Source organism: Trachypithecus francoisi, unplaced genomic scaffold (genome assembly GCF_009764315.1).
Source record: "Trachypithecus francoisi isolate TF-2019V2 unplaced genomic scaffold, Tfra_2.0 Lachesis_group19, whole genome shotgun sequence".
Lineage (NCBI taxonomy): Eukaryota > Metazoa > Chordata > Mammalia > Primates > Cercopithecidae > Trachypithecus > Trachypithecus francoisi.
The window spans coordinates 22,707,343-22,721,831 of record NW_022681464.1 but is presented as its reverse complement, the minus strand read 5'-3'; the positions used below and the strand labels follow the sequence as shown (position 1 = coordinate 22,721,831).

Sequence of the window (14,489 nt, the reverse complement as noted above, 5' to 3'; positions counted from 1 at the left end):
AACATAATGAACGTTCACACCAGATAAGTCACTACTCCCGCACTTGAAACCTGCTTTTCCCAAGTACCCTCTAAGACTATGGGGTTCTAGACAATCGCATTAATGATCTTGCTATAGAGTTTCACTGCAGATCAAGTTGTGTGGTCCTGAAACAGTTACTTAGTTTGCCCATACTTTTCCTATGTGAAATCATAATTTTCCAAATAATAATGTCAAATCACATGTGTAAGTTACTAACATATATATATTTCTGCACATTAATTTTTGGATTAATTAAATGCTTACAGCAGAATGTTCTTTGTAGAGAGTTCTGATTCTTTCAGCTTCATCTTCTAGTTGAAGCAGAGGTTCCTGTAGTTCTGCCAGTGATATGGCACATATTGCTCTATTTTTCATAAGTTCTTTCCGCTCAAGTGCCTGGACTTCGTAAATGGAATACAGTTTTTTCTGCCAGCAAAGATTTTAAATAATTCATTCAGTTATTAACCTAAACATTTATTGAGCCTCTTATTCAGTGACAGGCAGTAATATTTGTTGTTATTTGAAAATCAAGCAATACAATAAATATCACCATAAAAAAGGATACAAATCTAATACATATATTACATATATATTATATTATATATTATATGTATATAATATAATATGTAATGTAATGTAATATAATGTATACATTTTTTATTTTTTGAGGCAGAGTCTTGCTCTGTCACCCAGCCTGGAGTTCAGTGGCATCATCTCTGTTCACTGCAACCTCCACCTCCCAGACACAAGCAATTCTTCTGCCTCAGCCTTCTCAGTAACTGGAATTACAGGCATGAATCATGCCTAGCTAATTTTTGTATTTTCAGTAGAGAAGGGGTTTCGCCATGTTGCCCAGGCTGGTCTCGAACTCCTGACCTCAAGCAATCCACCCGCCTTGGTCTCCCAAAGTGCTGGGATTACAGGTGTGAGCCACCACATCCTGCCAAGTGTAACATATTTAAAGAGAGCACAGTTATTGTTAGAATGAAACACTTTAATAGACAATAAAAATCAAACATTTAAAAAAATATTTCCCAGTCCAAAATGTGAAAATCAATCATTCTTACGTAAGGATTGGAGAACACCAAGTTAGAGAACACACTAACACCACATTGTGGAATATATATAACTCCTGCAATATAAGACAAAACCAACTAACAGGAAGTTAATAACAAAATATTAAACAAAAAGGTCTTTCCAGTTAGACACTTAGAAATAAAACATATGTATAGAAATAAATTAGGAAATTTAGTGTTTTGAAACATATAGAAGCAAACATTGCTTCTATGTTTGAAAATGCCAAATTTCATAACAGAAAAAAATTACAAAATTTAGGTTTACTTCAAAGAGAAGCAGAGGTGTAGATCATCTCTTTTGGGCCAGGCACGGTGGCTCACGACTTTAATCCCAGTATTTTGGAATGCTGAGGTGGGAGGATCACGTGAGGTCAGGAGTTTGAGACCAGCCTGACCAAAATGGAGAAAACCCATCTCTACTAAAAATACAAAATTAGCCGGGCATGGTGGTGTATGCTTGTAATCCCAGCTACGCAGGAGGCTGAGGCAGGAGAATCACTTGAACCTGGGAGGTGGAGATTGTGGTGAGCCAAGATCGCGCCACTGCACTCCAGCCTAGCGACAGAGAAGACTCTGTCTCAAAAAAACAAAAACAAAAATGAACAAACAAACAAAAACACTGAAACCGTTTTGACTCTTGTTTTTTTTCTTATAATAATAATACTAATTTCAAATATGTATGTATTTCTAAAGGGGAGGGATTCTAGAAACATGGCATGGATCAAAAAACCCAATCTGGATTCCAAAGGATATGCAGGTGGTAGATAAAGATTTTAAAAATTCAAATTGATTTTGCCAGCTTACATGCTTTATTTTCAAAATCTTTATATGGAAGTATCATAGCATATTTTTCTTTCCAGGTTAAATAAAGAAATCCAAGTGAAAGACAGTAAGAGTAAAGAAAATATAACATCATCACAAAGTAAACTAAAGAGTCAGACACTTAAAAATAAGATCCCATTGCCCTTTTACTAGACTGGCAGAAATTCCCATTAAGCCACAAAATGAGATATGTGTATGGGAGGTCAGTTTCTTTATGCATGATCAGACACTGCTGGTTGTACACAGAGGGCAACTGTCATCAGCTAAGGAGAGAAAACTGCTGGCTTGCAAACCAAGTAGTGACAAGATGCCTCATTACAGGCAAATTTAAAATGCTAAGTAAAACGCAAATTGAAGGAAGAATAAAATATTAAAACCAAATTAGTATTACCTGAAGCACCATTCCAGCAGCCACTTCACCTCGAGTGAGTTTTTGCAGGAATTCTTCTCTACCCTATATGTTAGGAAATTTTTAAAATGAGGGTTTTCTTCATAAAACATCAAAAACATTTTTAAAAACAATTGCTAATATAAGATATCTTTTTAATGTCTCAATATAGAGTAAAATATTAATTATAATTTATTATATGTATTTTTAAAATCCTGGTGTTATTTGAGGTAAAGTAATGAAGTGGTACAGCACCAGGAATTAGACTACAGTATTTCAATCTTTTCAGTTTGCATTTTATAGTCCTAAACTTAAAAAATCAAAGTAATGAGAAAGTGAAACAAGGTAGTCATCAATTTCTCCTTTTAAAAACTATCAGTTTGTTTTTAATATTACCTTCTGGAATAAACACAATCAGTTTCAAAACAAGATAGATGCAAGTCAAGTGTGAAATGTGCAAAATAAGAGCAGACTCTCCATTTGGCTAGAGCAATTCATTGTTTTTTGTTTGTTTGTTTTTTTAATCATACCTTTAAAGTTTGTGGAGAAAAAAATCTGGAAAAATCTTTTCTTTGCTACCTGGAGAAATTATTGTAAATTGTTCATAGACTTGCTTTAAATTATTACACAAAACCAGAATTGGAAGTAGTTCATAAAGTTCCTTCTCTCTTAAAATTACATCTTGGAACCCCTGATTTGAGGGAGGAGTTGGCTGGGATTTAGGCTGTCCTCCAGATTCAAAAGATGTGTGTGTGTGTGTGTGTGTGTGTGCGCGCGTGTGTGTATACTATATATATATATATAGTTTTGCAAGGAGGAACAATAAAAATTTAGAAATGTGTCTGATAGCTCTACTTCAATACTGAATCCCTCATCATATCCCAGGGTCTATAGAGACAATACAAAGAAACAAGCCAGTAGTCCTCTGCTCTAACACTTCCTCTACTCAATACAGCAAACCAGTAAAATTATGTTCACCTCAAGCAAAAGAATAATTCCAAAGAAGGAAACATGAAGGTGGCACATAGAGCGGTAACTTTGATATATCATTTTACTTAAGGATATATCTACATCTAAAATGAATGTATACAATAATATGTTTTGATAATTTTAAATAAATTAGCAACCTCTTCTGACATGATAGCAGATACAGCACAGTTTTTCTGTTTGTTTATTATTTAAGAGAAATGGAACAACATTTAAAATGGCTTTGTAGACTGGAGAAAAATATGTCATATTCCAAAATAGCTAGATTTGAACTTTGTCTGAAACAAACTGAAAAATGTGTATGTATGGGCATGTGTGCTTTTGTTGTATTTCATGTGTTGGAGAAAAGACTTGGTGAATGAGGTGAAGCTGAAGAAAAAAACAACTCTTAGATTACGCAGAATCTTCCAGGTACATTAATAAAATTAGTGAAGAATGGTAAGCAAAGTGTGTGTTTTAGATCACTCTGGTTACAATCTGGATTGATTCATTTGTGTTTCCTTCATATTCACTCATCCATTCATTCTTTGAAGTTTTTTGTTGTTGTTGTTGTTGTTTTAATTGTCAACTAGTAAGAAAGCAAGTTATGATTGAAATGAATTCAAGTCACTTAAATTGGATAAATTAATATTGTTCAAAAAGAACTTGATATATGGCTTGCAAAGAACTGCAGGCAGTAAATGAAAAATTTAAATAGATAAGAAGTCTGAAGCTGCAAGAACAAGACACTTGTATTTCTCTGAAAAGAAGGAAGATACTACATTTGAAATCTGTGTATCTATACAAAACCAACTTAGCCTGTTACAAGTGGACAAATTTGTAGGCTGCATGGGCAAAACATCTGGAGCTTCTGTCTAGCATTTCAAAGAACTTTTCCAAGTTTTGTTTTCTACCATGCCCCCAAACCTCTGTGATCCAGACAACCAGGTTAAATGACCAGTCGCCAGGAGAGAAAGTATTTATCACTGGCTGGGCTGCCACTTGCATACAAGACCCAACGCCACATGGAGTGTTTCCAGGCAGATGCTCAAGGCCTTCCTATAATACTGTCCTCCTTACAGGAAACAGTCTACCGAAAGCACTGGAAAAATGCCAAGAGGCTAGACAGTTTCTGGAAGAACTACTGAATATTTCCAAAACACCATAGAGTACCCCAAAGACTGATATAGGAAGAGCTCTGATGGTCGAAGGTCTTAGATTACAGAGTCCAACATCTGAGAGAGGGGATTTATTTGTTTTCCCATCCTATTATCACAGGCATTGTTCCCTGTAAAGCGGACTCTAGAGTGAAGTTTAGTGTATAGGATACTTATTAGGGAGCATATTTGGAATCTACTCCTGTGGACGGGAGAGGAATGAAGCAGGATTGGACAGAGACATAGGCTGAGCTGCAATAGACCCCTGACAACAACCTCGACCAACCCCTCAGGAAACCATGGGCAAGAATGGACCATCAGATTTGCCCCAAGTTGGACTAAGGCGGCGAGGCTATCATTCTATTTTTATTGGTCATTAAATGTGAGCTACCTCAGAAATGGGAATGACCTTAAGCAAAGTGACTGAGATGATTCCTGAAGCAGAATCTGGGCAGTTACATTCACCAAACAATATAAATGCCATGGGTTCCCTCAATGATAAAACTACCATTTGTACTGCTCCTAGTAATGATGGCTAAGACACATTATATGTTTTCTGCATAGAATTATCCCCTCTTAACTTCACAATGAAATCTATAAAATAGTTATGATTGTCCTTTTAGAACATAGGAAAACTGACACAGAAAGATTACATAAATTGATCAAGCACACAAAGCTGGCAATTGATGGAACCAGGATACTAATTTACACAATCTGACAGAGGGCATCTCAGTGACACCCAGATACGCAGAAACCCTCAAAGTTATAGGAATATTTAATGTAGAGCCTTCCGACTCTCATGTGCCCCTTTTCTTGTAGGGCCTCTTTTAACATGAGGCTTTCCAGGCCAATGGGACATCTCTTTGAATTCTAAATCTTAGCCACCTATAGCTGAGATTGAAGAACCAAGACATTGGGTGAAAGGGTTCCAATTAGCTAGTGATGCCATTGTTGGCTCTAAAATGGAATCTTCTAGAAACTTATGAGCTCCTGGGGAGATACTAACTTTCATTATTCAACATGGATTATGTAGCTGCTGAGAAAAAGCCAGGGTTAAATGAGTTGAAATTACCAAGAGGAAAAATGTCACAAAAACTGTAGTGTGGTCTGCTTAGAGAAATACTGATTGCCTATTGGGCAAAATCCTCTAACCCAAGGCTATTTTATAATAATGTGTTGAATAACTCATGTAATTTATTGAATGCCATACTGAGAGGTAAAAACAGAATGGCTGTATGAGTGCTCAAAGGATGGTCTCCACTGAATATGCACCACTTTCACACCATGGCAAAGTTGAAAAACTGTAAGTGGAACCATATTAACTCAGAGGCTGTGTGTGTGTGTGTGTGTGTGTGTGTGTGTGTGTGTGAATTATCATATCCATTAGTGAAATAGCCATTATTCCCTTTCAAATATGATAAAATTGAGGTCTAAGATCATGGAATTTATCACAGGACCAGTCTTCAAACATGTATCAGCACCAGGACTGCCTGCTACTAGAGCTTGGACACATTCTACAGCTCTTCACAGTAAGCTCCCTCCTCTATCCCCCTGGCTGCTAGCACTTTGTCTGCTATATAATATTTGCCAAATGAATCATTTATTGAGCGAATGGGTTTATGATTAATGAACAAGCTTGCTTTTGATCTCTAGTCTGGGAATTAAACTGTAAAAGTTCCAGATTGTTTCAAATTAAAAATATGTTGTTTTCTTAAGAAATATCTTTATATGAGGAGGAGCTCAGGGCTCATTACAACGTCACAGTCACATTTATATACAGCATCTTTGAGATGGATGATACAACAACGCCTTTGATACGTTTTTCCTGAGATGTGGAGAGATGGGAGAGGTGGTAGAAAAGACAGCAAGGTTGATTCTGACCTAGGATTGCACGCAACATATATTCCTAAAATATAAATACCTGAAAAAGCACAGAAGGAAGGCTGCCTTCTCCAGAAGCATAGCCTGTGGCCCAGCTTGTGCTAAACCTTCAAGTTCTTCAAATTTTTGCCGATTCATTGTAAAGGGAATGAAAGCCCAGAAAAATTGCTACTTAGCAACTGTTCCAAGAATGGATTCTACTAAGGATCACGGATAGAGTCTAAATCCACTGGGTGAAATGTGTTGGAAAAAAATAGCCACGTAGTCTTAAATATCACTCAATTGATTACTTATTAATTACAATGGGGAAATGAATACATTTCTTAACCATACCTTTAACCAACTGATCAAACTTACTATCACTAATGATGAGACAAATATAGACCATGTGCTTGTGGACACAATATTATACTATTATAATTATGTAATATTCCTCCCAGAGGTGTTTAACTTGTATCTAATTATGAAGAAACAAAAAGATAAATCCATATTGAGAGAAATCCTGCAAAGTAACTGGCCTAGACCCTTAAAAATGTAATGTAGTGAAAAACTACTTTTTAAAAAAAATGTAGAGACTTTTTAAAATTAAAAGGGACTCAAAAGTTATAATGGATAAATACAACGCATGTGGCTCAATGACATATACCAACCAATTGAATTAGAGAAATTTGCATGTACAGACTATGCATTTGTACTCATTATCTAATTATTCTCTCTTAGCTCCAAATCTGTTTTTAACTCTGATCTGTGATAATGGAGCTGGATCCTGTGAGGAGTTTCCTTTTGCAGTTTTACTTTTGGAGTAAAGCTAGGCATATCAACAGAGGGCAGGAGACAGGCAGGCAGAGTTGCAGCAGCAAGGGTCCCTGTGTCCCGGTTCCTTGTTCCAGTGGACGGTTGTTATTTTCTCCATCCTCCTGCAGAACTGCCACCAGCTGGTGTGTGGGGAGGTTCTCTGCCCACAAACTCCATTCCACCTCCATCAAGTCTCTCCAGCAACTCGCAGATAGCTGCTGCTGAACCCTGTGTTGAGACACAACCACACCCTCTCCAATAAAGCTTCACTCTGCTTGGCAGAGGGCAGCCTCTTCCATGCTTGTTCCTTCTTAGGGTGCTTTCTCTCAGCCCTCCAGGCACTGGCTGCTGCCTACGTTGGCTATTCCTGTGTTCTTTAGAACAGAGTTGGCAAACTTTTTTTTGTAAAGGGCCAGATAGTAAATATTTTAAGCTTTGCAGGTCATAAGGTCTCTGTCACAATGACTCAATTCTGGTTTTGGAGAAAAAGAATAAAAGAGATCAAAGGATCACTTTGAAGAGCTTGGAAGAGGGCTGGAGCAAAGGAAGTGACAGTATCTCAGAAGCTGGAAAGAGGGCACATTCAACAGTCACCTTTGACCTGCAGCCTGGTTTTAGCAGTCACAAACCAGAAGGTGGCAGCAGAGAGCTACACTGCTGGAATAGACTCCTGTACTAGGACAAAAGACAGCTGAAAGGATGAACAGTCAATGCTGAGTCCGGAAACCCACGTTCAAAGAGAAAAAGGGAGCAAAGATCTACATAAACAGATCTAATATCAAAATCAAAGAAATGACATCAGTTTAATTTCCAATGACAGAGAAGCACTAAGAGCAAAGTTAGAGAATTTACGTTATGTAAGGTTTGAGTTCAGGAAAGGAAGATGGATACTTTAAAAAATTACAATCTTAAAGCAAAAGTTGAGATATGTTTAAGTGACTATGGGCTGGACTGAATTAGTAGGACTAGGTATCTCTGGCTATGGTTGTGCATTATTAGGATACATTTTGGTGGTCAGGACCCTAACAGAAAGTATAGGTCGCTGTCCAAACTGGTTCTCTCTGAAAATAGGACATGACACTGTTTTATCTTTCTTTTTGTATGAAAGTATATGTGTTTTTGGTGAAATATTTTAAATTACAAAAAGAAATAATACAAATATTCAAATCCACAGATATGGGTTTTGACTTTTTGGTCATTTCTTTTTTAGGTCCTGAACTTAAAGTTATTATCTCTGGTAGAGTCAGTCTAACAAGATCTTTTTCATCTACTACAGAAGCAGAAGTCTCATTACTTTTTAAAAATTCTACATTGAATGAATTTATAATTTATCTTAATACTCATAGATTTAAACACTATTCTATTATTGAGAAATCTGTATATTTTAATTTCCCTATTATATGTTGTTAGTATATATTCATGGTTTCCATAAACATTTACTGAGTATCTGCATAAGCACTGTTTAAGCACTGGAATGCAGCAGTGTATACAAAATAAACAATTATTGTTGACCTCATGAACCACGTTTTCAGTGGCTATTACGTTAACTGTTAATAAACGTCCTTAAACCTGCATGTCTGTTGGCTTTGTTCTTGGTTACTTTTTTAAAGTTGTATTTTTGGAAATAATGCTACTGAGTTACAGATTATGAATGTTAGGTTTTTTACATCTATTGATGAATTGCTTTCCAGGAAAGCTCTAATTTACACTGAATTGGATACTTAAGCACATACGAGTTGTTATAGCAAAATATCTTTACCAGTATCAAATATCAGTTTTTATATATGTAAAATTGGGATAACACTTTTTTTCATAAAACAAGTATGGGAGGTAAAAGAAGAAAATGTATATAAAGTAATATACTTAAGGCATCACTCATATTAAGTACTCAACAAGTAACTATCATTATGTTCAACGTGTTATTTAGAACCCAAGCATTTATCACAATTACTGGGAGACAGACTTAAGAGTAAAATATGTAGGTAAGTTGTTAAAGATTGTTTTTTTTACCCTGAACAACAAAGGTAGCCCCATGCTACAGGAGTATTTTTATGCTACTTATCCCTAATACCTTTAAGAATTTATTATTTGTCAGGCTCCAGGCTGAATGTTTTATATACAACACTATGTATTTATCACCCAAAGGTACCATATAGATATTGTTACATTTATTTAAGAGATAAGAAACCTAGACTAAGAAAAGTTAAGCATATTTTTAATATTCTTAGAGCAAATAATTAGCATAACCAGGATTTGAATTAAGAAACATCTGACTCTAAAGTCCATACTCTCTCAATTGAACCACATTTCCTTTGGAATAGGAAGAAGAAAAGTAGAAACAAAGTTCAGATAATTAAATGGAAATACTGAAAAGTCAACTTGCCATCTAATTTCTGACAAGCAAAGCGCTAACCCAGTAGAATGGAGAAGGAAATTATGTTCCCATATGATATTTACAGCAAACCAAATAAAGTTTTATTATATTCTCAAATGTTTTCTACCATCAAGATCCATAAATGTTCAGTGCTTTACTTCTATCACATTTTCCATGTTTATTTACTCCCTCAAATGTGTCAGGAAAAATGAACTTTTCTGATGCTTGACTAAGGGGTTACCTAGCAGCCACTGTGGGACTTTAATCCTGCTGTACATTCACACTATTTCCGTTTTCCATGTATTCTCCTTTCCTTTTTCCTGGCAACAATTTCCCACTAATACAGATTAGACATTCCCAATATTATGATTAATAGCAGCTTCCTTTTCATTTAATTTTGGCAAAGTATTCTGCATATGAATGGAGTGGAAAAGAATCTTAGTAAATAAAGACCAATGAAACAAGCAAAAAATACCAGATCAAAGTTATAATTATGGAACAGAGAGAGATAAGGAAGTGATTATCCTAGAAATGTTCAGCATAAATAACTGAGCTTCTAAGCTGCTTAACTCAGAGAGAAATAAGAAAGTGTAGGGAACTCTTAATTATTAATTAAAAAGAAATATAATTTTATCAAGAAAAAATAGCTTTTCTTAGTTCAGAAATCTAAGGTCAATTACTTTTGTAAGTTTTTTTGAGCATATTGACAATATGACTAACTCCCTTATTAGTTTGAAAAACCAAGAAGCAATGGTCAATCTTGGCTATTACTTTTACCAACCTTCATTAAAAGCCAAGGCTGTGATAGCAATTCATAACTCAATAAAAGCTATTACATGTGTGACAAGAGTAATATGATCCAGATTTGACATGCTATAAGGCATAAATCCTTTGGGATAAAAATTAATGAATTAATAGAATGTTCGTTTTATAACTACTTAAAAATATTATCAGTCTTGTCTGGAATTATTATAGAAGTTGCATGGTGCATAAATCAAGCTTTAGTTTATTGGAGCAAATTTTGTTCTGTTGATTGAACTAAAGATGCTCTAAGTACTAGCAGAAATTATGCCCTCCAAGAAACTTTTGAGAAGGTTCTGACTTTTATTTTACTCAAAGGACTGGAGTATAAACCTTGTCTCAGAGTTGAACAAATAGTAGTTGAAGGGAGGTCTGAGAGCATAAAGAACAGTTTGAGATTAGCTGAAATATCTGAAAAAGCACTCAAGGCAAGTCATAGACTTCTAAGGTTATGCACCAGATTACTGTGGACTGGAAGTTTCTAAGAACTTAACACATTGTCTTTTTCTAGCATTGAAAATGACCTTCCCCACGCCCAGTATGATTATTTTGAAGCTTTCAGCTTAACTGAATCTTTGTTGGTCAGAATGTAAGTCTAATGTCTTACGACTCTACCAAGACCAGCATGAGATGTCCTGGTCCTTAAATTCCACACAGTTACCTAAAAGCTTACCTTGGGAAAACCCCTTTACTCCCAAAATGAATGTGTTAATAACAATTGCACAGTTTTGTGAACGTTAAATTAGTTAGCATGTATAAGGGTTTTTTCATAAAATAGGCCTGAAGAAAACTCTTTATGTCTACTTTATTCCTTCCTTTTTACTAAGTTTCCACTTAGGTTTAGCACTATGATTCTAACTTGGAACCAGAGTGACCAGATGTTCTCACTTTTCCACCAGATTTCCATTATATTCAAGCAAAAACCTCTTCAAGATTATGCAGCTTGCATAGAAGCTTTCAACTGGAGTGCTAGGAATTACTTAACAACTGGTGAAAGCTCTCAAAATTTTGGGTTGCAAAGTCATATTCTTTAGATAGTTCTAGATGGTTTTCTGTTCATTCCATCAACACTATAATTGAATACATATTACTATTAAATTGACTTATTCCCTATCCCAATTGGCTAATTTTATCCTGACACTTGGCCAAACACCTCTTTTCTGAATAGGTCAGTTATTGGAATTGAAAATATGGAAAAATTGGGACAAATCATTTGTAAGTTAAAAAATTAGAGAAAGTGCTAGACATCCTTCTTGTTCAGGATTGCTTCTACTCTAAGACTGCCTAAAACTTATCTGGCATTTTACAGATGCATTAACTTGAGAGAACATAATTCATAAATTCTGCCTCTAGAGTTTCAAAAGGCTATTTTTTGGAGTTACCCTAGAAGTGATATTGCTGTAATTAATTTCTAGATGATGGATTAAAGATTAATTTCAGGCCAGGCTCAATAAATATAGAAATTTACTTAAAAGGAAAACATAATTCTCAGACTTTGAGTGTTCTAAAGATTTTCATGAATCAGTCCATGAAAGATAATAGGGTCATTACACAGGCAAAAATTACAAACTTGAATTACTATAAACCTGAATTATCTAAGGAAAATCTAGAAATTTATTTTGAATTTATTTTGAACTCTGAAGCAGATATGGATGTGTATATTATAGAAGTTTTAATGCCATATATATTCAGGCTCAGAAATTAGCAGGAGTGATTAACCATTGGGAATGGTTTCTCAAGTGGATCAGTTTCTTTCTGTTGCTTCTTTCCAGCGATCAATCAGCTCCCATGAGGTAAGGAAACAACATGATGAATACTTTCTTTAATCTTGCATGAATAAAGAGAGAAAGGAAGGGTGACGTCAACAAGATGGCTCACTAGAAGTGCCTGGAGTTCATCCGCACCCCCAAAAGAACCAAAGCAACAAATAAATTGTGAAGATTTGAATGTAGTGTCAAAGAGAGAATGCTGCAGTAGAACAGGGAAGTGGAGAGGCAACTGTGGTAATTGGAAGTCCAAGAGAGCAGCATGAAGGCACCTGGCCTCTGCAGCCCCATCTCCCTTGCCTCAATCAGATGGGCCCAAAACGAGGGGCAACTTCCCTTTGCAGGAAAAAGGTAAACAGAAGAACCTACAGTATTTACTACAAGAGAATTCCACAGTCCTCATAAGTCATGAGCCCAGTTTGGCAAGCTGCTGAAAATTTACACTGTTGCATTGCTTCAAATTAGAAGAACAACTTACGCACTCCCCCAACCCCCACCCACCTCCTGTGAGCCAAGTTGCTCCAGCACAGCACTGTCTTGATACCAGAGCCACCTCTAGAGTGTACCCTTCTCTGCAGGCCAGTAACCACTGCACCTCTGCAGCAATGGTGCTCCATCTTCATTCCAAGCCCAGTGGCTACACTCTACAACCCTAGTTGTGTGGACCCTGGGTTGAGGATTGGCTGTGACTCTGGTCCTGCACATCATGGAAACCAACCCCTCCACCCCCAGCACTTCCATCTAGGAAAGGATCTGAGTCCCAACCACAGCGAACCCACCCTTGAACCAGCCAAACTGGTGCATGTCCACCCCTGTGTAGGAAAGGTCCCTGAGCCAATAAACAGCTGGCCTGCCCCTAGGCTAGCCAAGAAACCATACAACCATGTCGGAGGCTTGAGAAACAGCTCCATGGGCTTCCACAGAAAACATGCTGCCAGGCCAGCTGATCAGCTTTGTGCCCATGTCTGAGACTTGATAAACAGCCTTATGAGCCTCCCCTGGCTGAAATGCCCCCATACCAACCAAGCATCTGTATGCCCATGTTCTAGGGCTGAGAAACAACACCATGGGCCACCTCTAGCAAACACGACTCCAGGCCAGCGAGGAAACCATATGGCCATGTGCTGGGTATGAGAAACAGTCCCACAGGCCACCCCTGGTGGACATGCCTCCAGGCTGGCCAAGCGGCTGTGAGCCTGGTCCCAGGCCTGAGAAAAAAACAAAAAAAAAAACATGGGTTGCCCTGAAGACACACCTGAAGGCAGCTGAGGAACTACATGCCCATGCTTCCAGGCAGAGTAACAGCCCTGTGGCCTCAACCCCAGTGAGCCAGACCCTAAGTTAGCTGACCCATCATGTGTACACATGTATCCCCAATCTGAGAAATAGCCCAGTGAGTCCACTCTTAGCAAAGTCATACCACCACAAATTCTCTCAGCTTAGGCAAGTGAGACACTTGCAAATGTCACTAGCATAGTGACATTACAGCTGAAGAAACTACATAGAGACTACATTACTGTATCTACCTGGGACTAAATACAACAAACTCTAAAAAACTGATACCCCAAGACTCATCAACATGAGTAAGTTTCCCTACATATCGTACTCCATAAAATTGGAAGAACCATTGTCCCACCAGATGCATAGATACCAACATAAGGAAACAATAAACATGAAAAAGCAAGGAAAAATGACACCTTTAAAGGAAGACAGTAATTATCCAGTAACATATCCCAATAATAAAGAAATATACAAAATACCAGAAAAAGAATTCAAAATAATAATCATAAGGAAACTCAGAGAGATACAGGACAACAAAGATAGTTTAATAAAATCAGGGAACAATTTATGATTTGAATGAGAAATCCAACAAATATATAGATATTACTGAAAAAGAACCAAACAGAAAACTAGAGCTAAATGATTTGGTAAATGAAATAAAAAAAATAGAATCAAGAGCTTCAATAATAGCCTAGCACAAGAAGGAGGCAGAATTTATGAACCTGAAGACAAGTCTTTTGAAATAACAAGGCAGAGGAAAAAAAATAAAAAGAATGACACCATTAATGAGACAGCATAAATGAACATACATTTGTATTATGGGCATTCCAGAAGAAGAAAACAGAAATATGTAGAAAACACATTTAATGAAATAATAAGTGAAGGCTTCCAAAGTTATGAGAGAGATGGACATCTAGATCCAGGAAGCTCAAAGAATGCCAGACAGATTCAACATAAACAGGTCATGTCTTAGGCACATTACAGTCACATTGTCCAAAGTCAAAGAACAAATTTAAAAACAGCAAGAGAAAACATCATCACATATAAGAATTTGCTATAAGACTAACAGTGGATTTGCCAGCAGAAACCTTACAAATCAGGAGATAATGGGATGGTATATTCAAAAGGCTGAAAGAAAAAGCTGCTAGCCAAGAATATTCT

General features: G+C 36.7%; 1 protein-coding gene across 4 annotated transcripts in view; it reads right to left on the bottom strand.

The window, feature by feature from the left end:
• CCDC178 (coiled-coil domain containing 178) overlaps window positions 1–14,489 on the bottom strand; it is a 477,586-nt gene that overhangs the window by 318,142 nt on the left and 144,955 nt on the right. For all 4 annotated transcript variants that reach the window (XM_033178030.1, XM_033178033.1, XM_033178031.1 and 1 more), the window contains 2 exons: window positions 2,311–2,373; window positions 286–447 (listed from right to left, as the gene is read on the bottom strand). In XM_033178030.1, coding sequence (XP_033033921.1) covers window positions 286–447; window positions 2,311–2,373 — 225 coding nt within the window. The remainder of the gene's footprint in view (window positions 1–285; window positions 448–2,310; window positions 2,374–14,489) is intronic.